Genomic DNA, 19,744 nt, shown 5'->3' with positions numbered 1-19,744 from the left:
AAAAAAAAATTTTTTTATATTTATCATCTTTTTTTCTTTGCTGATATCCCACTTTGAATAAATCATAATGGAGGCCTATTGTGTGCCAGGAACTGTTCTGGGCACTCAGGAATGCAGCAGTGAATGTGACACAACCCCTGTCTTCAGGGAGGTCACATTCTAGAAGCAGGAGAGCATTAAAAGCTCATGAGTAGCTAGATGCAGCAGCCCACCTCAGTAATCCCAGCAACTCAGGAGGCTAAGGCAAGAGGATTGCAAGTTTGAGGCCAGCCTCAGCAACTTTGTGGAACCCTCAGCAACTTAGTGAGACCCTATCTCAAAATAAAAAAGGGCTGGGGTGTAGCTCAATGGTAAAGTGCTCCTGAGTTCAATCCCCAGTACTAAATTAATAATAATAATAATAATAATAATAATAATAATAATAATGCACATGAGTGAAGACAGTCATTGAATGGTGGTGGTAAATATGGAGGTGGAGGAAGCAGAATACAGGGGAATTATCTGATTAAAGAAATCAGTTCCTTGTTCTAATTCCTATCAAATATTTTTTTTTCGGGTTGTAATTTGCCTTCTAACTTACATCTATGAAAATTTTGTTTGTTTTTATGTGGTCAGATTTATAACTCTTTCCCTTTATGGGTTTATGCTTGGAAAAGTTTTCTCCATCCCAAGATTATCAGTGCAACTTGCCCGGGTTTTCTTGTGGATTTACTTATTCCATTTACATCTTTAATCCATCTGGGACTGTTTTCAGTATAAAGAGCAAGGAAGGGATCCAGCTAAATTGGTTAGCCAGTTGGCCTATGACCGTTCATTAAACAGCCCATCTTTTCCTTGGGGATTTGTAATGGCATCTATAAACTCTGTTAATTCTCCCGTGTATTTAGGACTGCTTTTGCACTTTTGGTCTATCCGTATGGCACATCGACCATCCAAACCACTATAGCTTTGTACTTATTTTTTATGTCTGGCAAGATCAGCTCTTGGACAAATTACCTAACTTCTCTGGGCCTGTTTCCTCTTCTGTAAAACGGGAGTACTATCAACCTTAAAGGGTTGTTCTGGCAATTAATGAATGAATGGACCATTTGAGTCCCGGGGTCAGGTAAGCCTTTTTGTGAAGGTAATATTTGAGCTGAAATCTGACTGACCAGGAGGAGTGTGTCTGGCAGAGGGAGCAGATAAGGCCGAGCCCTGGGGCAGGAGGTAGTTTAGGGGGTTGCAGGATCCCCTCCCCACCCGCCCCGGGATGGCAGCGCTTCTGCAGGGTACTAAGTGGAACGGTGGGTGGAGGCGAGTGGTTTGGCCGTCATCATAAAGGTACTGGAGAGCCACAGGAGGATCCGGAGGGAAGGTGGACCCCGCTGACCCTGCCCCTGTTCCCGCAGTCGATGGAGTCACAGGTGGAGGAGTGGTACCGCGAGGTAGGAGAGTTGCAGGCGCAGACGGCGGCGCTTCCTTTGGAGCCGGCGAGCAAGGAGCTGGTGGGCGAGCGGCAGAACGCGGTGGGCGAGCGGCTGGTGCGCCTGCTGGAGCCGTTGCAGGAGCGCCGCCGCTTGCTGCTGGCCTCCAAGGAGCTGCATCAGGTGGCTCACGACCTAGACGACGAGCTGGTGAGGCTGGGCTCCGGGACCCCGGGCGGGATCAGGGGCGGAGTTTCAAGAATGGTGTGGGACGAACCCGGGATCTCGAGGTTCGAGGACCAGCGGGGGCTGGGTGTGGGGGACGGGGGCGGGTCTGAGAGTGGAGGGCACCGACAGACTCATTCATTTATTCACTTGGTCATTCACTCTTTCATATGCATGCTCACTTTCAACCACTCATTGAATCATTCATGAAGTCACTCATTTATATACTCACCAGTTGATTCTTTATTTCTTCCTCCACTATTTACTTATTACTCATTATTCGCTCATTTTCTCGTATCTATTCATTTCCTTATTCAAACACTCCCTGATTGGCTTGTTCATTCATTCACTTTGACTAATTTGTTACTGACTTATCAGTCTGGGCCCAGCCTGTGGACCTGGGGTCCACAGGTAACCAGCGCAGACCCTGCTGCTGGCCATAGAAGGTTCAGAATCCAAAGGGGAAAACAGACTTGTCCCAGACAGTGACAACCCAGGGTGGTTAGGATCATGATGATGAGTGTAAGGGTCAGTAGGAGCCCAGAGAAGGCAACTGACCAAAGTTCTAAGTCAGGGAGAGCTTCCTGGAGGAGGCGATGTCTGAGCTGAGACCTGGAGGAAGAGCACAAGTGAGAAGAAATGGGAAGGGAATTCCAGGAAGCAAGACCTGCATGTGCAAGAGCCAGCAGTAAGCAGGAGGCTGCCCAAGTGCAGAGAGCAAGACAAAGCATGTCACTAGAGGAGGCGAAATATGTATCTGAGCTTTTAGGCAAGGAACGCCACTGGATGCCATGCAGAGGGCTTGAGTGTTAGTGGGACACAGCAGTCTTTGGGTGCATCTTCCCCTTGACCTACTCCTTGTGTCCTCTCCAGGCATGGGTTCAGGAGCGGCTGCCACTGGCCATGCAGACAGAACGAGGCAGTGGTTTACAGGCTGTCCAGCAGCACATCAAAAAGAACCAGGTGAGCTGAGCCAGGTGAGGGAGAAGTTAGGACACATTTGGATAACAAGTGACAGAAAACAACTCAAGTGGCTAAAAACCCCTGAAAGAATTTATTAGCTCTTGTAATTGAAAAGACTGTGGACAGCAGGTCCAGATACATCCAGGTGCCTCTAGATAGTGCCATGAATCTCTTATCTGTCTGTCTGTCTCTCTCTTTTCCTTTCGTGTTAGCTTTGTTCTCAGGTCAACTTTCCTCTCTTTATCTGGTGATGAAAGGCCTCTAGCAGGTTCAGATTATATCCCAGCAGAAAAACCAAAGAGAATCTCTTCCTCTCAAAAATTTCCATTAGTCCCAGGGATAACTCTTATTGGCTCAACTTGGGACATGTGACACCCCCCCCCCGCCCCCAGATATTCATGATGGGATTTGGTTGGTTCCTTAGTCTAGCTAGGGCTGAGGGCCTGGAACCTGCTGGTGGAATGAGCCTCAATTAAATTACCTGGCCTAAGAAGGAGACAAGGGGGTTCCCCAAAGGAAAAGGAAGGTCTTGTGACTAGAAGTAAGGGGAATGGCTTTGGAGCAAGGAAAAAAATCCAACAAACAAAACCTCAAAATGCCCATAGGGGAGGTTGTGGCTCAGCAGCACAGTGCTCACCTGGCATGCGTGAGGCACTGGGTTCCATCCTCAGCACCACATAAAAATAAAATAAAGGTAATGTGTCCATCTACAACTAAAAAAAAATTTTTAATGTCCTTAGGGGCAAACGATATAGATAATCAGAGAGCGGGTGCTGACCCCTAAGTTGAGCAAATTGGGGGAAGGAGCATTTGAGCCCCCCAAATCTCTGGATATCTGTTCACCTCTTGTGACCTCATTTCTATATCCAAATAAGAGGACAGTTGGTCTAGAAAAGAGGCTTTCAAACTCTGTAGCGGAGGACTAAAGCCCAAAGTAAGGCAAATAATAGTAATAATATTTGATGAAAGACTTAATATGTAGCTAAGTACTGCCCACTGGGAATGGTGGCAGGGGATATGTGGATTACTTAATTTCCTCAACAACCCTATGAGACAGGTATTGTCATTTTATTTCCCCCATGTTACCCATAAATAAGTTGGTAGAATTCAACACCAGAGGATATCGGGGAGGTGGGGCCACAAACTCTTTTGAGAAGTTCATGATCATGAGATTGTGTTTCATTAAATGAAGTTCTTTCAGAGATTGGAGTCTTTCTTAGACTTTACTTTTTTATCTTAATGAAAATACTGCATGCCTTTGACAGTGTTGGGAACAAACAGAACTGTATGGTCCTTGTCACAGTTGAGGAAACCCAATCAAGAGCACTTAATGTTTAAAATGGGGGGTGGGCTGGGCTGGGCTGTGTGTGCAACAAGAGTGCTGGATCTATAGGGGCTGCCGAAGGAATCATCAAAGCTCACATTGATTGAGCCACACATGCAGGATCGACAGATATGGACGGCCAACTACTTACAAATTATACTTCAGCCTGGTTTGCAAGCCTCTGTTTCAACCTTTGGATGCTGTCTTGTATCACCAAATTTATTGGTTGAGGGAGCAGTCTGGAGCCAGCCTTCTGTGTTCAAATCCTGGCAGCCTTAACTAGCTACTCGTTCTTGGGATCCTAGCTTCTCTCATTGCTTGCTTTCCCACCCACAACATGGGGGTATGAGTTAGCGAGTAATGGCAAAACGCTGATGTATCTATCTGGTAAGCGATCGGAATATTTGCTAATTGCTCCGCGGGCCGTGCTGGTCACCGAGGTAGGTGATCATGGCCTTGAGGAATCTCTGAATCCTGGTCTCCACTCGGACCTTCCAATCCCAGGGCCTGCGGCGGGAGATCCAGGCGCATGGGCCGCGCCTGGAGGAGGTGTTGGAGCGCGCGGGCGCGCTGGCCTCGCTGCGCAGCCCAGAGGCGGAGGCCGTGCGCCGTGGTCTGGAGCACCTGCAGAGCGCCTGGGCAGGACTGCGCGAGGCGGCTGAGCGGAGGCAGCAGGTGCTGGACGCCGCCTTCCAGGTGGAACAGTACTACTTCGACGTGGCCGAGGTGGAGGCGTGGCTGGGCGAGCAGGAGCTGCTCATGATGAGTGAGGACAAGGGCAAGGTGCGCCCAGGCTGGGGGTGCTGGGGGCCTGGGGGCGCAGGAGCCCGGGGCCGGCCTCTGCCGCCTCATCGCGGGCGCCGTGTGCCCCCAGGATGAACAGAGCACCCTGCAGCTGCTGAAGAAGCACCTGCAGCTGGAGCAGGGCGTGGAGAACTACGAAGAGAGCATCGCGCAGCTGTCGCGCCAATGCCGGGCGCTGCTGGAGATGGGGCACCCGGACAGGTGGGCGGGCGGGGGCGGGGCCAGTTGGGGGCGGGGCCATTTTGTAGGGAATGGTCCAGCAGATTCAGGATCCGAAGGTTAGCTCTTGGCAGGGCCAGAACTGGACATTGGGGCTGGAGCCCTGGGATCCTGGCCACTGGGAGGAACCGGAATAAAAAGGCACGGCACAGGCATGGTTTAGAGGGCGGGGCCAGTAGCTTTGGGATTTGAGCGCTGTAATGGGCCTTATTGGGTGTAAAGGGCCGGGGTGGGGAGGGGGTGACTGAGTTAGAGAAGTCATAGCCAGGGAAAGAAAAGGTCCTCTTTCTATTCAGTGTCTGGGCAGTGTTTGGGAGGACAGAAAAGCCTGGAACGCTGAGATTGGACATAGGGATGGGACCTGAGACCTCCTGATATGGCTAGTGTCACCTCACCAAGCCTCTGAAAAATCTTTTTCTAAGGGTGGGATCTAAGAGGGGCACTGAGCAGGAACCCTGTTCCAGTGAATCCCGAGATTAGGACTGGAGGTGGGTGGGTTGGCTGGCCACCCAGATCACTGGATGAGAGGGACAAGGGATCAAAGATAAGAAACTGGGCAAAACAACAACAAAAGGGACAAAAGCATAAAAGAAATTAGGCAGTTCCGGGGGAGTGGAGGTGAGCTTATCAAGCTCTGGAGGCAGAGCTTTCTCTGGTGCTGAGATCCAAGTCCAGAGCTAATTGAATCTGAGATTTGGCAGAAAACAGCTCTGCTGGAGGGAAGCTGAGAGTTAATACCTTGGGAGGGGGAGATGAGGAGGTCACAGCACTGCCCCAGAAGTCTCAGGGGGCTCCCCCTGCCCCTCTCCCTCCTTCATTAGCGAGCAGATCAGCCGGCGGCAGTCTCAGGTGGACCGCCTGTACGTGGCGCTCAAGGAGCTTGGGGAGGAACGAAGGGTGGGCCTCGAGCAGCAGTACTGGCTGTACCAGCTCAGTCGCCAGGTGGATGAGCTAGAGCACTGGATTGCTGAGAAGGAGGTGGTGGCTGGTTCACCAGAGCTGGGCCAGGACTTCGAGCATGTCTCGGTAAGCATCATTAGGAAAAACAGTGACCACTGGGTATGCTCCTAATATTCTCTGGGCCTCAGTTTCCCCATCTGTAGCATGGGCATAATAATAGCACTCACCTCATGGCTCCATTGTGAGACAAATGAATTAATATGACGTAAAGGACTTAGAACCCTGCACAGCATACTCAGGGTCTTGCACAGGATTAGTTATTAATACTGTACCATCATTACTATTTTATTATTGTCATTTCTATTATTGCTACAGAGTGTTGGATGTTGTTTTTTATTATAATGACATTTATTTTTGTAATGACTCATGCCCCTCACATGATAGCAAGTTGGAGGGGGTGGGTACATGCAGCACCTTTGCCCACTTGCTGTGTCCCCCCCCATACATCCTGGTGGCAGGTGCTGCAGGAGAAATTCTCAGAGTTCGCCAGTGAGACAGGCACGGCAGGACGTGAGCGGCTGGCAGCTGTGAACCAGATGGTGGATGAGCTGATCGAGTGTGGCCATACAGCAGCAGCCACCATGGCTGAGTGGAAGGATGGGCTGAACGAGGCCTGGGCCGAGCTGCTGGAGCTCATGGGTACTCGGGCCCAGCTGCTGGCCGCCTCTCGGGAGCTGCATAAGTTCTTCAGTGATGCCCGAGAGCTTCAAGGACAAATTGAGGAGAAGCGGAGGCGACTGCCTCGCCTTACTGCCCCACCTGAGCCAAGACCCAGTGCCAGCTCCATGCAAAGGACCTTGCGAGCCTTTGAGCACGATCTGCAGCTCCTCGTGTCACAGGTGGGGCGATGGTGGCCGTTGGGCAAGGTGGGAGGCATGTGGGCAGCCGAGCAGACAAAAGTCAGACTGTGGAGGAGATCAAAACGAGGCAGTGGGACAAATAGAAAGTAGACCTCAGAAGAGGAAGAAATTGGACTGATTGTATGGTGCATGGAAATGGGGTAGTGACAGAAAAAAATGAGGTAGTAGGGCTGGTGGAAAAGATATGATGTTTCCATATATAGTTGGGCAATGGTTCCAAGTGAATGGTAAGATCCCAGTATGGTAAATTTAGATGGAGGATTAAAGCATAATTTTGAGAGGTTTAAGAGAAATTTGGCTGTGGGCAGATAGAAATTAGACAGCAGGTCTCTGCCAAGAATATTTTTTTCTGAAATTATTTTGATATGGAAGAGCTGAATGGAAAAGGCAACAGAGCTAATAGAAATTAGGCGGAGGGTCTGACAGGAATTGGGAGGTGGACCTAAGAAATTGGGTGGAAATGAAGTTGTGGGCCTAATGGAACTCAGGCAGCAGGACTGAAGGCAACTGATTTGAAGGCCTAAAAGGAGATAGAAATTGGACAATTGTTTTTACAAATCATACTGTTAGACATAGGACTCAGAGAGATAGCAATTAAGTGATGGATCTGTTAGAAATGGGGGTGGAGTGGGAAAGCAGGACACAGTGGCACACGCCTATAATCCCAGCAACTGGGAGACAGAGGCAGAAGCATCACAAGTTTGAAGCCAACCTGGGCAACTTACGGAGATCTTGTCTCAAAATAAAAAATGAAAAGGGTTGGGGATATAGCTTAGTGGTAAAGCACTGCTTGGCACGAGGAAGATCCTGGATTTCATCCCCAGCACTGCCAAGGAAGGAAAGAGAGGGAGAGAGAACAGGAGACTGTAAATTGAATAGTGTTTCTAAAGGAACTGGTCTACTCGTCGGCAGTGGGTCTGAATGAATAGAATGCAGGTTGGGAAACATACCCAGGGGACATCAGGGCATCAAGGGGTTTCCTGGGAGAAATCAGATTGCTCTGAAACAAGAGAGAGGTGGGCCTGCCTGAAAAAATAGGTGCGAGACCAAAAGAAGTCAGGCAGTGGTAGATTTAAAAGAAGTCAAAACCCAGAAGAAGAATCAGGAAGCAGATATGAGTAGTTGGTAGTGAGTGTACAAGAAGTCAGAGAGCAGCGGCCAGAGGATCAGGCAGCAGGTAGGAGGGAAGCCGGGTCATGAGATCTCAGAGCGCAACAGGCTCCGCACTCAGCCTGCAACTGGGGAAGGAGAGGGTGGAGCCTAGGTCGCTAGCGAGAAGGGGAGGGCGGGGCCTGGGCGGGGCCGAGGGCTGCCGCCAGACGTGGCTCACCCTTCAGGTACGGCAGCTGCAGGAGGGCGCTGCCCAGCTGCGGACTGTGTACGCGGGCGAGCACGCCGAGGCCATCGCCAGCCGGGAGCAAGAGGTGCTGCAGGGCTGGAAAGAGCTGCTGGCAGCCTGCGAGGACGCCCGCCTGCACGTCAGCTCCACGGCCGACGCCCTGCGCTTCCACAGCCAGGCCCGCGACCTGCTCTCCTGGATGGACGGCATCGCGGGCCAGATCGGGGCAGCTGACAAGCCCAGGTGCCCCTCATCCCACCTCGGGCTTCCTACGTGCCATTGGCAGCCTCTCTCAGCTGTCCCCCGCCCACCAACAATCCCCTACCCATAGGAAACCACAACAGCCAGTATCTGCATGGCACCCCGTGTGCCTGTCACTGTTCTAGAAACGTCACATGCATTTGGACCCCTTTGGGGACTGGCATTGGGGTCTCAGAGCATGGGGCAGCCTCCTGCTCTCTGTCCTTCCCAGGTGCCTAAGACTGCCCTCCATCTCCAGGTGTTACAGTATGGGATGGGCTGAGGCCAGGTTGGGTGCAGGGTAGGTGTGGTCTCTGTCAGGGTGGAGGAACACTGTGACAATTCCCATATCTTGGGGTTAACCTAGTAGGCACTGATTTACTGCTCACATAGTGGCACTATGTCAGTGTCCAGCAAAAGCCAAACCTGTCCCACAGTGATTGGGAACCAGGATCCTGCCATTTGGCCCTGGGGGTCATTTCCTCAACCCTCTCAAAGGGAAAAAGACAGCAGGAGGGTCTCACACGCTGCTGGTAAGTTAGCCAGTTTATCTCCCAGGGAGGTTGAAGGCTGAGACCAGCAGTGTGCCCAAGAAGAAAAGGATCTGGAGAGGGTGACATGTGGTATTGTTTTTGTGCTGGTAGGCCTTGAGCCTTCATCCATTTACTTAGTGAATATTTATTAGGTGCTGGAGATGGAACCCAGGGCCTCGCCAATGCTAAGCACATGCTCTACCACTGAGCCGTTCCTCTCCAGCCCCTAGCAAATATTGACTGAATACTTGTTGTGGGCCATGTAGTGGACAAGGTCAAGCCCTTGCCCTCCAAGGGCGGAGAGAGGCAACAAATTGGTAAACAAGCAAGCCCCTAATATCATTTCAGAGAGTGAGAAGTGCCACCAGGAAGCATAAAGCAAGGTAAGGGAACCAGGTGACACTGGCAAGATCTCCCTTAGGATAGGATGTTTGAGTGGAGGGAGACTTGAATGAAGTGCTGGGTGAGTCAGGTTAGGTTTGGGGAAGAAGGAGAGTTCCAAGACCCTAAGGTGGACTAAGCATGTCTGAGCAGGAGCCAGAGTCTCACCGTGGCTGCAGGGAAGGAAAGGAGGAGGAGTGAGGAGTGGCAGGAAGTGAGGCTAGAGGGCCAGTAGGGCCCTGGAGACCAGGAAAAGCTTTGCCTTTTCCCTGATTGAGTTGGCAGCCATGGGAGAGTTCAGAGCAGGGAGGAAAGTGAAAAGTGCATCAGTGGGGAATAGACAGGTAGACCAGCCTGGCTGGTCCAGGCGAGAGCCATTGGTGGCTTGGGCCAGAGTGGTGTTTATGTCAAGATGAAGAAGAAATCTCGATTTTCAGACTTAAAATATCTTCATGATGAGAAAATTTAAGTATCCAATATACAGAAGTAGATATAACAACATAGTGAAGCTGCATGGGTATTGAGAACATGTGACTTGAATAATCAACATCCTACCAGTCTCATTTCAGCTACTCTCCCTCCATTTATGCTGTGTTGTTTCAAAACAAATCTCAGGCTTTGTATCATTTCACAGCATATATTTTAAAATTATAAGTGTCCAGTCTTCACTGATGGTCAGGGGGGAGAGAAAAGGAAATGACTAGTCATGGATGAATGATAGATGAATCTACTGAGAGGGAGAGGAGAGAGCACCTCTGTGGGATGGACAGAATCAGAAAGGTCACTTGACATGTTAAAATTAAAATTCATTACAATGTGGGGCCTTCAGAAATAAGTTTGGACACATTATTATAAAACTATAATTGCTAACTGGTGGAACCTTCAGAAATTTAGAATTTGTGTTGGACATTGGATAGTTTACAATGGTCCTGTCCAATAGTTATATATTTCAAGTCACAAATGTGAGCCACATATATAATTTAAAATTTTCTTGTAACCACATTAACAAAGTAAAAGGAAGCAAATTAAAATGAATTTTAGCAATACTTTTCCTTTCTTTTTTTGTACCGGGTATTGAACCCTGAGGTGCTTTTACTATTGAGCCACATCCCTAGCCCTTTTTGAGACAGGGTCTTGCTAAATTGCTTTAGTGCCTCCTGGAGTTGCTGAGCCTGACCTTGACCCTAACCTCCTGTCTCAGTCTCCTGAGTCTCTGGGATTATAGGTGCGCACCACCCTGCTGGGCAACAATACTTTTTTTTTTTTTTTTGCACAGTATTGAGGACTGAATTCAGAGTGCTCTACCACTGAACTACATTCCCCCCCCCCCCCCCCCGCCATTTCTATTTTTTTGTTTTGAGACAGGATCTCACTAAATTGCTGGGGCTGGCCTCAAACTTGGAGTCCTCCTGCCTCAGCCTCCTGAGTCACTGGGATTATAGACATATGCCACTGTGCCTGGGCAGTCATACATATTGGTTGACCCTATGTGCTCAAGATAGTCAATATCAACATTATCAATTAATGTTAATTAGACTGGCAGCGGTGGTATGGGCTTAAAGTCCCAGGTACTCAGGAGGCTGAAATTGGAGGACAGCTTGGACCCAGGAGTTGGAGACCAGCCTGGACAACATAGTAAGACCCCATCTCAAAAACAAAACAAAATATTAATAAGATATTTTATATTCATTTTTACACTAAGTCCTCAAAATCTGGTGTGCACTTTACGTTTCAACATATCAGTTCAGAACTACCACATTTCAAGTGGCAACACGTGTCTAGTGTTTAATACACTGGACAGCACAGAGTTATAGGGTTAGAATCATCAGCTGGTGGAAATTTCACAAGCAAAGCTCTAGAAAGTTAGAAAAATTGGACCTTGAAATCCTAGAAGGTTAGAATCACAAGTATGAAACTTTGACACCTTGGAAAATTGGAATCATTGATTTAGTGAAGACCATTGGACCCTCAGAACTTGGCCATAGAAGGTAGGTATCCTGAGATGCTATGAAGCATCAGCCTCAAGGGAATTGATGGGAACTGCATATATGGGTTGGGCTGAGGGTGACTTCCAGTGGCTCAAATCCCTGTCACTACCCACTGCAGGGATGTGTCATCAGTGGAGGTGCTCATGAACTACCACCAGGGCCTGAAGACTGAGCTGGAGGCACGGGTGCCTGAGCTGACTGCCTGCCAGGAGCTGGGGCGCTCCCTTCTGCTCAACAAGAGTGCCATGGCTGATGAGGTAGGGAGGGGCACCTGGGGTCCTCTTCTGCCCCCCAGGTTCTTTGAGGTGGAAGCCACCCCTGACACCCCTTCCCACCCACCCACCACACCCAGATCCAGGCACAGCTGGACAAACTGGGAACCAGGAAGGAGGAGGTGTCAGACAAATGGGACCGCCATTGGGAGTGGCTGCAGCAGAGTGAGTGGGGATCCAGACACATGTGGCTCAAGGACACAAAGACATGCTCCAGCATGTTAAGGCCCAGAGGATGATATGACCACATTTTGCACACCACCCGAGAAGCGAACATAAAGGCCTGGGAGGGTGGATGACAGGGTGCCACTGAATCCTTCATGGCGGACTCCTAGGGGAAAAACTGGGACCTTCAAAATAACCCCAGCCCCTGTCACTCCTGCAGAGCCCAGAGTGGTCAGGACTGGGATGGGGAACCTGCAGGGTGTGGAGGGCCAGGGAGGACAATTGTTGCCCCCCAAATGGTCCCTGTGTGCTCCCAGTGCCCTTACCCTGCGTGTCTGCCCCTAGTGCTGGAAGTGCATCAGTTTGCCCAGGAGGCAGTGGTGGCTGATGCCTGGCTGACAGCCCAGGAGCCACTCCTGCAGAGCCGGGAGCTGGGCAGCAGTGTGGATGAGGTAGAGCAGCTTATCCGGAGACACGAGGCCTTCCGCAAGGCAGCCGCAGCCTGGGAAGAGAGGTTCAGCTCTCTGCGACGCCTGACCACGGTGAGCACTCCAGATCCTGCCCTCCTGCCCCACACCCATCCTGCATGAGAGAGACACACCTGGACTTGGTGCCTAGTCCCTTGTTGAATGAGGGCTAAGAGATCTATACTGTGCTCCCAGTGGGGCTGGGGGACAGACCTGACACTAGACAATGATAGTACAGAGGGTCAGGGATGTGATGCAGAAGTACAGGCAGAGGGCTAAGGGCTAGAATGGGGGAGGCATAGGGCACCATGGGAGCCTAGAAATGTTTGCCCTGGCCTGGGGGAGTCCCATCTGAGACTTAACACAGTTAAGAAATGCAGAGTGCTATGACATATGACTGTAATCTCAGTGATTCTGGAGGCTGAGGTAGGAGGATCAGAAGTTCAAGACCAGCCTCCACAACTTAGACCCTGTTTCAAAATTAAACACAATAAGCAGGGCAAGGTGGTGCATGCCTATAATCCCAGGGGCTCAGGAGGCTGAGACTAGGAGGATCCCGAGTTCAAAGGCAGCCTCAGCAAAAGCCAGGGGCTAAGCAACTCAGTGAGACCTTGTCTCTAAATAAAATACAAAATAGGGCTGGGGATATGGCTCAGTGGTTGAGTGCCCCTGAGTTCAATCCTGAGTACCCAATAATAATAATAAAGCCTGGATATGTAGCTCAGTAGTAGAGCATCCTGAGTTCAATCCCCAGGACATGGGTGGCAAGAAATGAGGCAAAGAGACCATTTTTAATAAAAAGTTTTGAGTTCCTGGGTGGGAAACATGAAAGAAGGAAGAAGTTTAGAAAAGCACCCAGAGAAAACGTTGATTTAGCTGATTCCTACAAAAGAGCAAGAGGTGTTTGCAGGAAGAATGGGGATCAAGCTCCTGGCAGAAAGTGGGGCAGGGCGTTGGGTATCTTGTTTCTTCAAAGAACTAATAGGTTTAGAGGTGAAGCAGAAAACCCAGAGTGCCTGTCAGACCACTCACTCTCCGCACCTTCCCGCCCCATCCTGTCCCTGGTCCTTCTGTCCCCAGATTGAGAAACTCAAGGCGGAACAAAGCAAGCAACCACCCACTCCCCTGCTGGGGCGCAAGTTCTTTGGGGACCCCACGGAACTGGCGGCCAAGGCGGCGCCTCTACTGCGGCCAGGGGGCTATGAAAGGGGCTTGGAGCCCTTGGCCCGCCGGGCCTCGGACACGCTGTCAGCCGAGGTGCGGACCCGGGTGGGGTACGTGCGCCAGGAGCTCAAGCCCGAGCGCCTCCAGCCGCGCATTGACCGGCTGCCGGAGGTCCCCGGGAGGGTAGAGCCTGCGGCCCCTCCGGCCGCACCGGAGAACATTGCAGCGGAGACTCCCGGGACCCCTGCGGCTGCGGAGCAGGTCCGGCCCAGACCGGAGCGCCAGGAGTCAGCGGATCGCGCGGAGGAGCTGCCCCGGAGGCGGCGGCCGGAGCGCCAAGAATCGGCTGACCAACCCGAGGAGTCTGCGCGGAGGAGGAGACCAGAACGACAGGAATCCGCGGAGCACGAGGTGGCACATAGCCTTACACTGGGCCGCTACGAGCAGATGGAGAGGCGGCGGGAGCGGCGCGAGCGGCGGTTGGAGCGGCAGGAGTCCAGCGAACAGGAGACGCCCATAAGAGGAGAGCTGGCCAAAGGGTGAGGCCCCTTATATCCGGGGAGCGAGGGAAGGGGATTAGCAACAGCTCCAACAGCCGCAAAGGCCCAATGGCGAGGCTTCTGGGTCCAGACCTTCTTGGTATCCACTTTGCAGAGGTGTAAACTGAGGCTGAAAGAGGGTAGCAGATATGCCCATTGTTCCACAGGGGCAGCTCTTCCTGCAGAATGAAAAGGCAGAGTGCCTTCCTCCAGGGGCAGTTTTTCAGCCACTGGGTCCTGCATCAAATCCCCTGGGTGTCCCCTGGCCTGAATTCTGTCTCTGCACTGATTATGTTTCTCCACTGGGTGGAACCATCACTGCCTAATTGGAGAGAAGACCCTTTATTACAACTCTCTCAACAGCATTATGAATTGGCGGATATTGTCATTGCCATTAAATGGATAGGACAACTGAGACACAAAGAGGGCCAGTCATTCAACTTGTATAAATCAGGGCTAGAGCCCAGGTCTTTCAGATTCCAATGTTAACAAGAGTATAATATGCAGATTAGTCCAACTTGCTATGTCCCCAGAGGACAAGAAACAATGACTTCTTTACCCTTTAAAAAATGCCTGTTTCATGAACATTTGCAAGTGTCTGAGTGGCATGTGCTGGGGTAACAGTGACCAAACTAGCCCCAGTCCTACCTTCATGACACTCAGTCTAGTGGGAGAAACAGACTTGTTACCAGACAGTGATGACCCAGAGTGGGGATAGGGGGAAGTCCAGGAGACTTGGTAATTCAGGAGGCGGATGCAGAAATGTGACTGTGTTCAAAAGCTTGAAGGAACTAGTTTGCTTTTAAGCTGCTTAAAACTCAAAAGTGGGGGGAGTTCAGTTTTCCATTCAGCAGCAGTGCTTGGGACACTCATGGGGTGTAAGGTGCACATCTACAGGGGACAGCTGAGAAGTGAACAAGGTCTTGGCATTTCAGGCTAAGGCATGAAGCCTCCTCTGTACAGCCAAGAAGGTCCCTGGGAGAAGGCATCTGAGTTCCACTGGGTCTTTCTGTCCCCTCCTCCCCCAGGAAGGCCACCCTGGCTGACATTGTGGAGCAGCTGCAGGAGAAAGAGGCGGGCCCAGGGCTCCCTGTTGGGGTGGTAAGTTGAACCAGAGGATGGGTGGGGGTATGAGGACCCCCTCTCAGAGCAGGAGTCAGGTTTTCAGAAGTAACCAGTGCCTCGCCCTGAGCCCATCCTTCTACCTGGACCCTGCAGAGTCAGCATGGACTCTCAGGACCCCCAGAAATCCTTCCAATTCTGAAAATTTCTCCCTTAGAAAAATGGGACCACGGATCCAAGAAACCCTTCCACTCCCCCGCCCCTCCACACATACATAAATAGGGTCTAGTTCCCCGCCCAGTGGGGTCCCAATTTTCATCATAGATGGCCACATACACACCGAAGGCCCAGATTTCTCCCCACAGGAATTCCTTGCATCCCAACCTCTTAGATGTAGCGTCTTCCTCCCACGAGAGGAAGTCCAAACCAATACCAAGACCCGTTGGGCCTCCAGCCCAGAAGTCCTCCCATACTCGCCTCCAAGACAGATGACCCTGCAGACGGATGGGACCCCAGACCCACGGGTTCCCCCAGACAGAAGCCCCTCCCCATGGACAGAACCCCTCTTCCCCCTCCCTTCACACAGCCGTCGCTGCCTCAGCCTCGCGAGCTTCCCCCTGGCCGCCTGCCCAACGGGCTTGAGCCGCCCGAGCGGACACCTCGGCCGGATCGGCCGCGGGCCCGGGACCGGCCCAAGCCGCGACGGCGGCCGCGGCCACGAGAGGGTGGTGAGGGCGGGGGAAGCCGGCGCTCGCGCTCCGCCCCGGCCCAGGGCGGCTCCGCCCCCGCGCCTCCGCCACCGCCCACTCACACAGTGCAGCACGAGGGCTTCCTGCTGCGCAAGCGCGAGCTCGACGCTAACCGCAAGTCATCCAACCGGTGAGCGCGTGGGCGGGGCTTTGGAAAATGGTGGTGGGGGCCATGCGCAGAGTGTCCAATGAGTGAATAGTCGGGCCAGGGAAGGGGCGGGCTCAGCTTCAGAACCTCCCACCGGCGGGGGTTAGGTTGGAGCCCAAGGGAAGGCGGGGCTCAACCTCAAGGAATCCAACTTGTGTACTTGAGGGGCACGGTGTAGGATTAAGGCGTTTTCTGGCTGAGTAGGGGACCTTAAACGGAAGAGGGACGGTAATATGAAAGCGAACAAATTGGGACTCAACTCTTATAGCGACCAACCCAGGAGCTGAGTACAGCTGAGGAATAAGCTGGAGTGAGTAATCAAGTGCCAATGTTGTGTGAAATTGAGCCTCAAAATCTCATCCACCCAGAATGGGATGGTTTTAAGTGGGGAAGGTGTGTCTGAGAAGGGGCGGTGCCCAAACTCTCGGCTGAGTGGAGTGTGTTGGGGTAATCTGAAATAGGTTTCCAAATGAAGGCTTAACAGTGTGTGTGTGTGTGTGTGTGTGTGTGTGTGTTTACTCTTGGATTCCAGTTTCTGGTTGTCCAACACATTTTTGGCCAACTGGAGGTAGACTCTGGGGACAGGTGGAGCCAGACAGGATAGGACTGGCCAGTGAGTGGAGTGAGGCTTAGACCCAAGACAAGAAGTGGGCAGAGCCGGTTCAGACTGTGCTGATGGGGCTGGAGGGAGTCATTCTTCCTTGTCCCTAGGCTAAAGTGGGAATAAACGGGGGCATCTGGATTGGGGCTTTGGCTAGATAGGGAGCAGGAATTCCTCATTCCAAACAGTAAACCAATAGATTTTCCTTGAAGGAACTCCGTAGGGGTGGAGGAATGGGGTGGGGGTTTGTGTGGGATGAGTGGAACAAAAGCTACATAGGAGATAAGTCTTGCCTTCAGGAAATTCAGTATGGAGAGGAAAAGGAAGATCAAGCCCAACAGTGGCCAGCCTGGGTGAAGGCTTGGTTCTGGGAATTTTAGATGAACCTCTTAGATCAGGCTTAGATCAGGGATAGCCATAAGGAAGAGCCTCCTGGTCTTGTGGCCTCACTGGCTAAGGCAAAGGCCCAGAGGTTGGAAGTCTCAGCATACTTAGGCCATGAATATGTTAATGAAGAGTACTCCTTCAGAGTGCTACAGCTCTGCCTTGAGCCCTGTATTCTTACCCTAGGTCGTGGGTGAGCCTGTACTGCGTCCTCAGCAAGGGGGAGCTGGGCTTCTACAAGGACTCCAAAGGCCCAGCATCAGGGGGAACACATGGTGGGGAGCCACTGCTCAGCCTGCACAAGGCCACCAGCGAGGTGGCTAGTGACTACAAGAAAAAGAAGCATGTCTTCAAGCTCCAGTGAGTCCCTCAGTGGGCAGGAGGGAGGGATTCCAGGCCCAACTTCCCCTCCCAGCAGGACCCTGGCTCCCTTGGAGCCCATTTGCGTTGGGGGCTGGGGCTTGGCCTCTTGGGATCGCCTCAAGTCCTATGTTCTCTCCTGTAGGACCCAGGATGGCAGTGAATTTTTGCTCCAGGCTAAAGATGAGGTGAGATCTGGTCCTTTCAACCCCATATGTGACCTCAAAATGACATAACTGCCTGGCTGGCTCCTGGCCCAGAGTAATGGGTTATAGAAGGGAAGCACACCGACAAAAATTCTCAGGGATATAATGGGAAAGCCCATGGGCAGTGAGAGCCCAGAGGGGAGGTTCCTAAGCCAGGAGTAGTGAAGAGGAGTTCAAGGAGGCCCTGATGGTGAAGTCCAAGTTTAACAGCTGGAGGACAGAGTTCAAGGAGCGAGGTAAATGGTACCAGGAAAGATCCCAGGAACTGAATCTCCCAGCCTGTTATGAGCCACTTGGAAGAGGTTGAATTTTTGTTATAAGGGCACTGGGGAGCCATGGCAGAGTTTTGAGCCAAGGAAGGTTGAAGTGATGGGTAATAAAGATCCTTTTAATTACCATGTTCAGGGTAGATTGAAGGGGGTAACAGTGGGGTTGGGGAGCCTGTCCAGCAGCTGGGCAGGACCCAAGAAAGCACAGAATTGGAACATGCAGGCCTGTGGGGAAAGGAGGGAAGAGATAGGGGAGATAAGAACTAAATGGACATTGGAACTGGGCTAAGGAGTGAGGTCAGGGGGAAGGATCAGTCATGGAGGTGGTTTCAGGAAATGTTGAGAATAATAAATAACACTTCTTATCTCAATTAGTCCTTATAGGAAGCTATGAAGTAGGCCTTATCCTCTGCCTACCTCCTTTTACTTATCTGTAAAATGGAGATAAAAATAGTTTCTTATCATAGGGTTTCTGTGAGAAATGAGTTGATACATGTAGAGCACTTAGCACATTGCTTGGTAAGTGTCTGTGCTCTGTGTTTGGACAATGTACTTATCCCTGTTTTTGTTGTTTACCTTTGTAGTGGGAGTTACATATTGCAAAAGATTGAGTGAATGAATCCACATAAGTGCTTAGACAGAGCCTGGCACATGCTATTTAACTATTTGCAACCTCATTATTACCCCAATTTAATAGAGAAAGGAACTGAAGTTCAGAGAAGGCAGTCTGATTCAAGATTGATCTACTACTCTATTTTCTCTCTTCCAAATATGGACTCTGTGCCCTATTTTCTTCCTTCAGGAGGAGATGAACGGTTGGCTAGAGGCTGTGGCTGCCTCAGTGACAGAACACGCAGAGATTGCACGCTGGGGCCAGACACTACCCACAACGTCCTCCACAGACGAGGGCAACCCCAAGCGCGAGGGAGGGGAGCGCAGAGCCAGCGGACGCCGGAAGTGACTCTCCTACCCCCAGGACCTGACAAGTCTCCCCGCCCCTCCTCTCTGCACTGTGGGCACAAAGACACTTTCTCTTCCGCAAGGGCAGGGCCAGGGTCCCTAGTTCCAGCACTGCGGACGCCGCGCCACGATGGGCACTGGAAAGGAGGGGATTTCTCCTGCACCCCAAAATGTGGTGGGGGGGATTGCTACCCCTATAGCCATATTTCGGCCCCTTCCCGCTCAACATCCCTACCCCAGGTGCTGGGGCTCCATTATTTTTATGCAATAACTGAGCTTGGTGGGGGCGGATAGGGGGCCAGTTGAGCCAAGCCCCCTGCCCCTATCTGCAGATCCTGCCCCAAGAAGCTGGGGTGGTGGGGGTGATAATTCCTGGCCTCCTCTCCGCCCTAAGGATGGGCACGGGGGCGCTGGTGAGGTCCCCTGGACCATCCAGGGTGCTAGGGGGTGGGGAGGGGACAGTCCCTCCCTGCCTTTACCTCACTTCCAATGCTGCCTTGATCTCTGTCTGGGAGGGGGGAGTGAAGGGCCCTAGCCCCTTCACTCTGTCGCCTCAGAGCCATGCGGTTAATTCTTTAGTTTATTTTTGCAAAACGTCGACCTCCCCCTCCCCCCGCCCCGCATCCGCGAAGGCTTTTAATGGGAGGGGCGTCAAAGCTCAAAATTGTCTTCCTCTCTCCTCCCCCCTCCACTGTAAATGACACTTAACGAGGGGAGGGGTGAGGGGAAGCCCTCCCCCCCTGCATGCTTCTGGCTGGAGCACCTCCCTGGGACTTGGGGGAACCGGGTTGTGGGCAGCCCCCCATGGCCGCCTGGAGAAGCCGCTGGGGCCCGGGGGTGTGGGACGGTGTGGCGGGCGCACACTGTATGTACCTATAATAAACCCTTTGGCTTTGACGGTCTATGCTGGTTTGTTTGCATTTCTTGGGCTGCACCCGTGAGGATGGGCAGGTGGCGGGGTTGGGGGTGGGATTCAGAGAACATCAAAATGTACCCTGTGGTATGGGTTAATTTTGGATTCTAAACATATGCACATGGACAAATCACCTAGTGCCATACCTAAAACGGGACGAAGAAGTAACTCAACTTCCCCGAAGGAACTGCCCTGCCCGCCCTGTCAAAGGACAGGAAAGGCCGGCTCCTTTAAGGAGGCGAAGAA

General features: G+C 51.8%; 1 protein-coding gene across 3 annotated transcripts in view; it reads left to right on the top strand.

Moving 5' to 3' along the window:
* The window catches only part of Sptbn4 (spectrin beta, non-erythrocytic 4), a 74,923-nt gene extending 55,436 nt beyond the window's left edge, over positions 1 to 19,487 (top strand). For all 3 annotated transcript variants that reach the window (XM_046440268.1, XM_058577592.1, XM_058577591.1), the window contains 16 exons: positions 1,389 to 1,613; positions 2,502 to 2,591; positions 4,420 to 4,698; positions 4,790 to 4,920; positions 5,760 to 5,964; positions 6,357 to 6,737; positions 8,096 to 8,340; positions 11,358 to 11,496; positions 11,592 to 11,676; positions 12,022 to 12,218; positions 13,224 to 13,846; positions 14,875 to 14,947; positions 15,495 to 15,787; positions 16,977 to 17,150; positions 17,296 to 17,338; positions 18,428 to 19,487. In XM_046440268.1, the coding sequence (XP_046296224.1) occupies positions 1,389 to 1,613; positions 2,502 to 2,591; positions 4,420 to 4,698; positions 4,790 to 4,920; positions 5,760 to 5,964; positions 6,357 to 6,737; positions 8,096 to 8,340; positions 11,358 to 11,496; positions 11,592 to 11,676; positions 12,022 to 12,218; positions 13,224 to 13,846; positions 14,875 to 14,947; positions 15,495 to 15,787; positions 16,977 to 17,150; positions 17,296 to 17,338; positions 18,428 to 18,586 (3,342 nt within the window). In that variant the 3' untranslated portion in view covers positions 18,587 to 19,487. The remainder of the gene's footprint in view (positions 1 to 1,388; positions 1,614 to 2,501; positions 2,592 to 4,419; positions 4,699 to 4,789; positions 4,921 to 5,759; positions 5,965 to 6,356; positions 6,738 to 8,095; positions 8,341 to 11,357; positions 11,497 to 11,591; positions 11,677 to 12,021; positions 12,219 to 13,223; positions 13,847 to 14,874; positions 14,948 to 15,494; positions 15,788 to 16,976; positions 17,151 to 17,295; positions 17,339 to 18,427) is intronic.
* Positions 19,488 to 19,744: the final 257 nt, after the last annotated feature.

Source organism: Marmota monax, unplaced genomic scaffold, assembly GCF_021218885.2.
Source record: "Marmota monax isolate L192 unplaced genomic scaffold, Marmota_monax_Labrador192_F-V1.1 WCK01_AAM20220418_F8-fsc00228, whole genome shotgun sequence".
Taxonomy (NCBI): domain Eukaryota; kingdom Metazoa; phylum Chordata; class Mammalia; order Rodentia; family Sciuridae; genus Marmota; species Marmota monax.
This window is presented reverse-complemented; position numbering and strand designations above follow the sequence as displayed.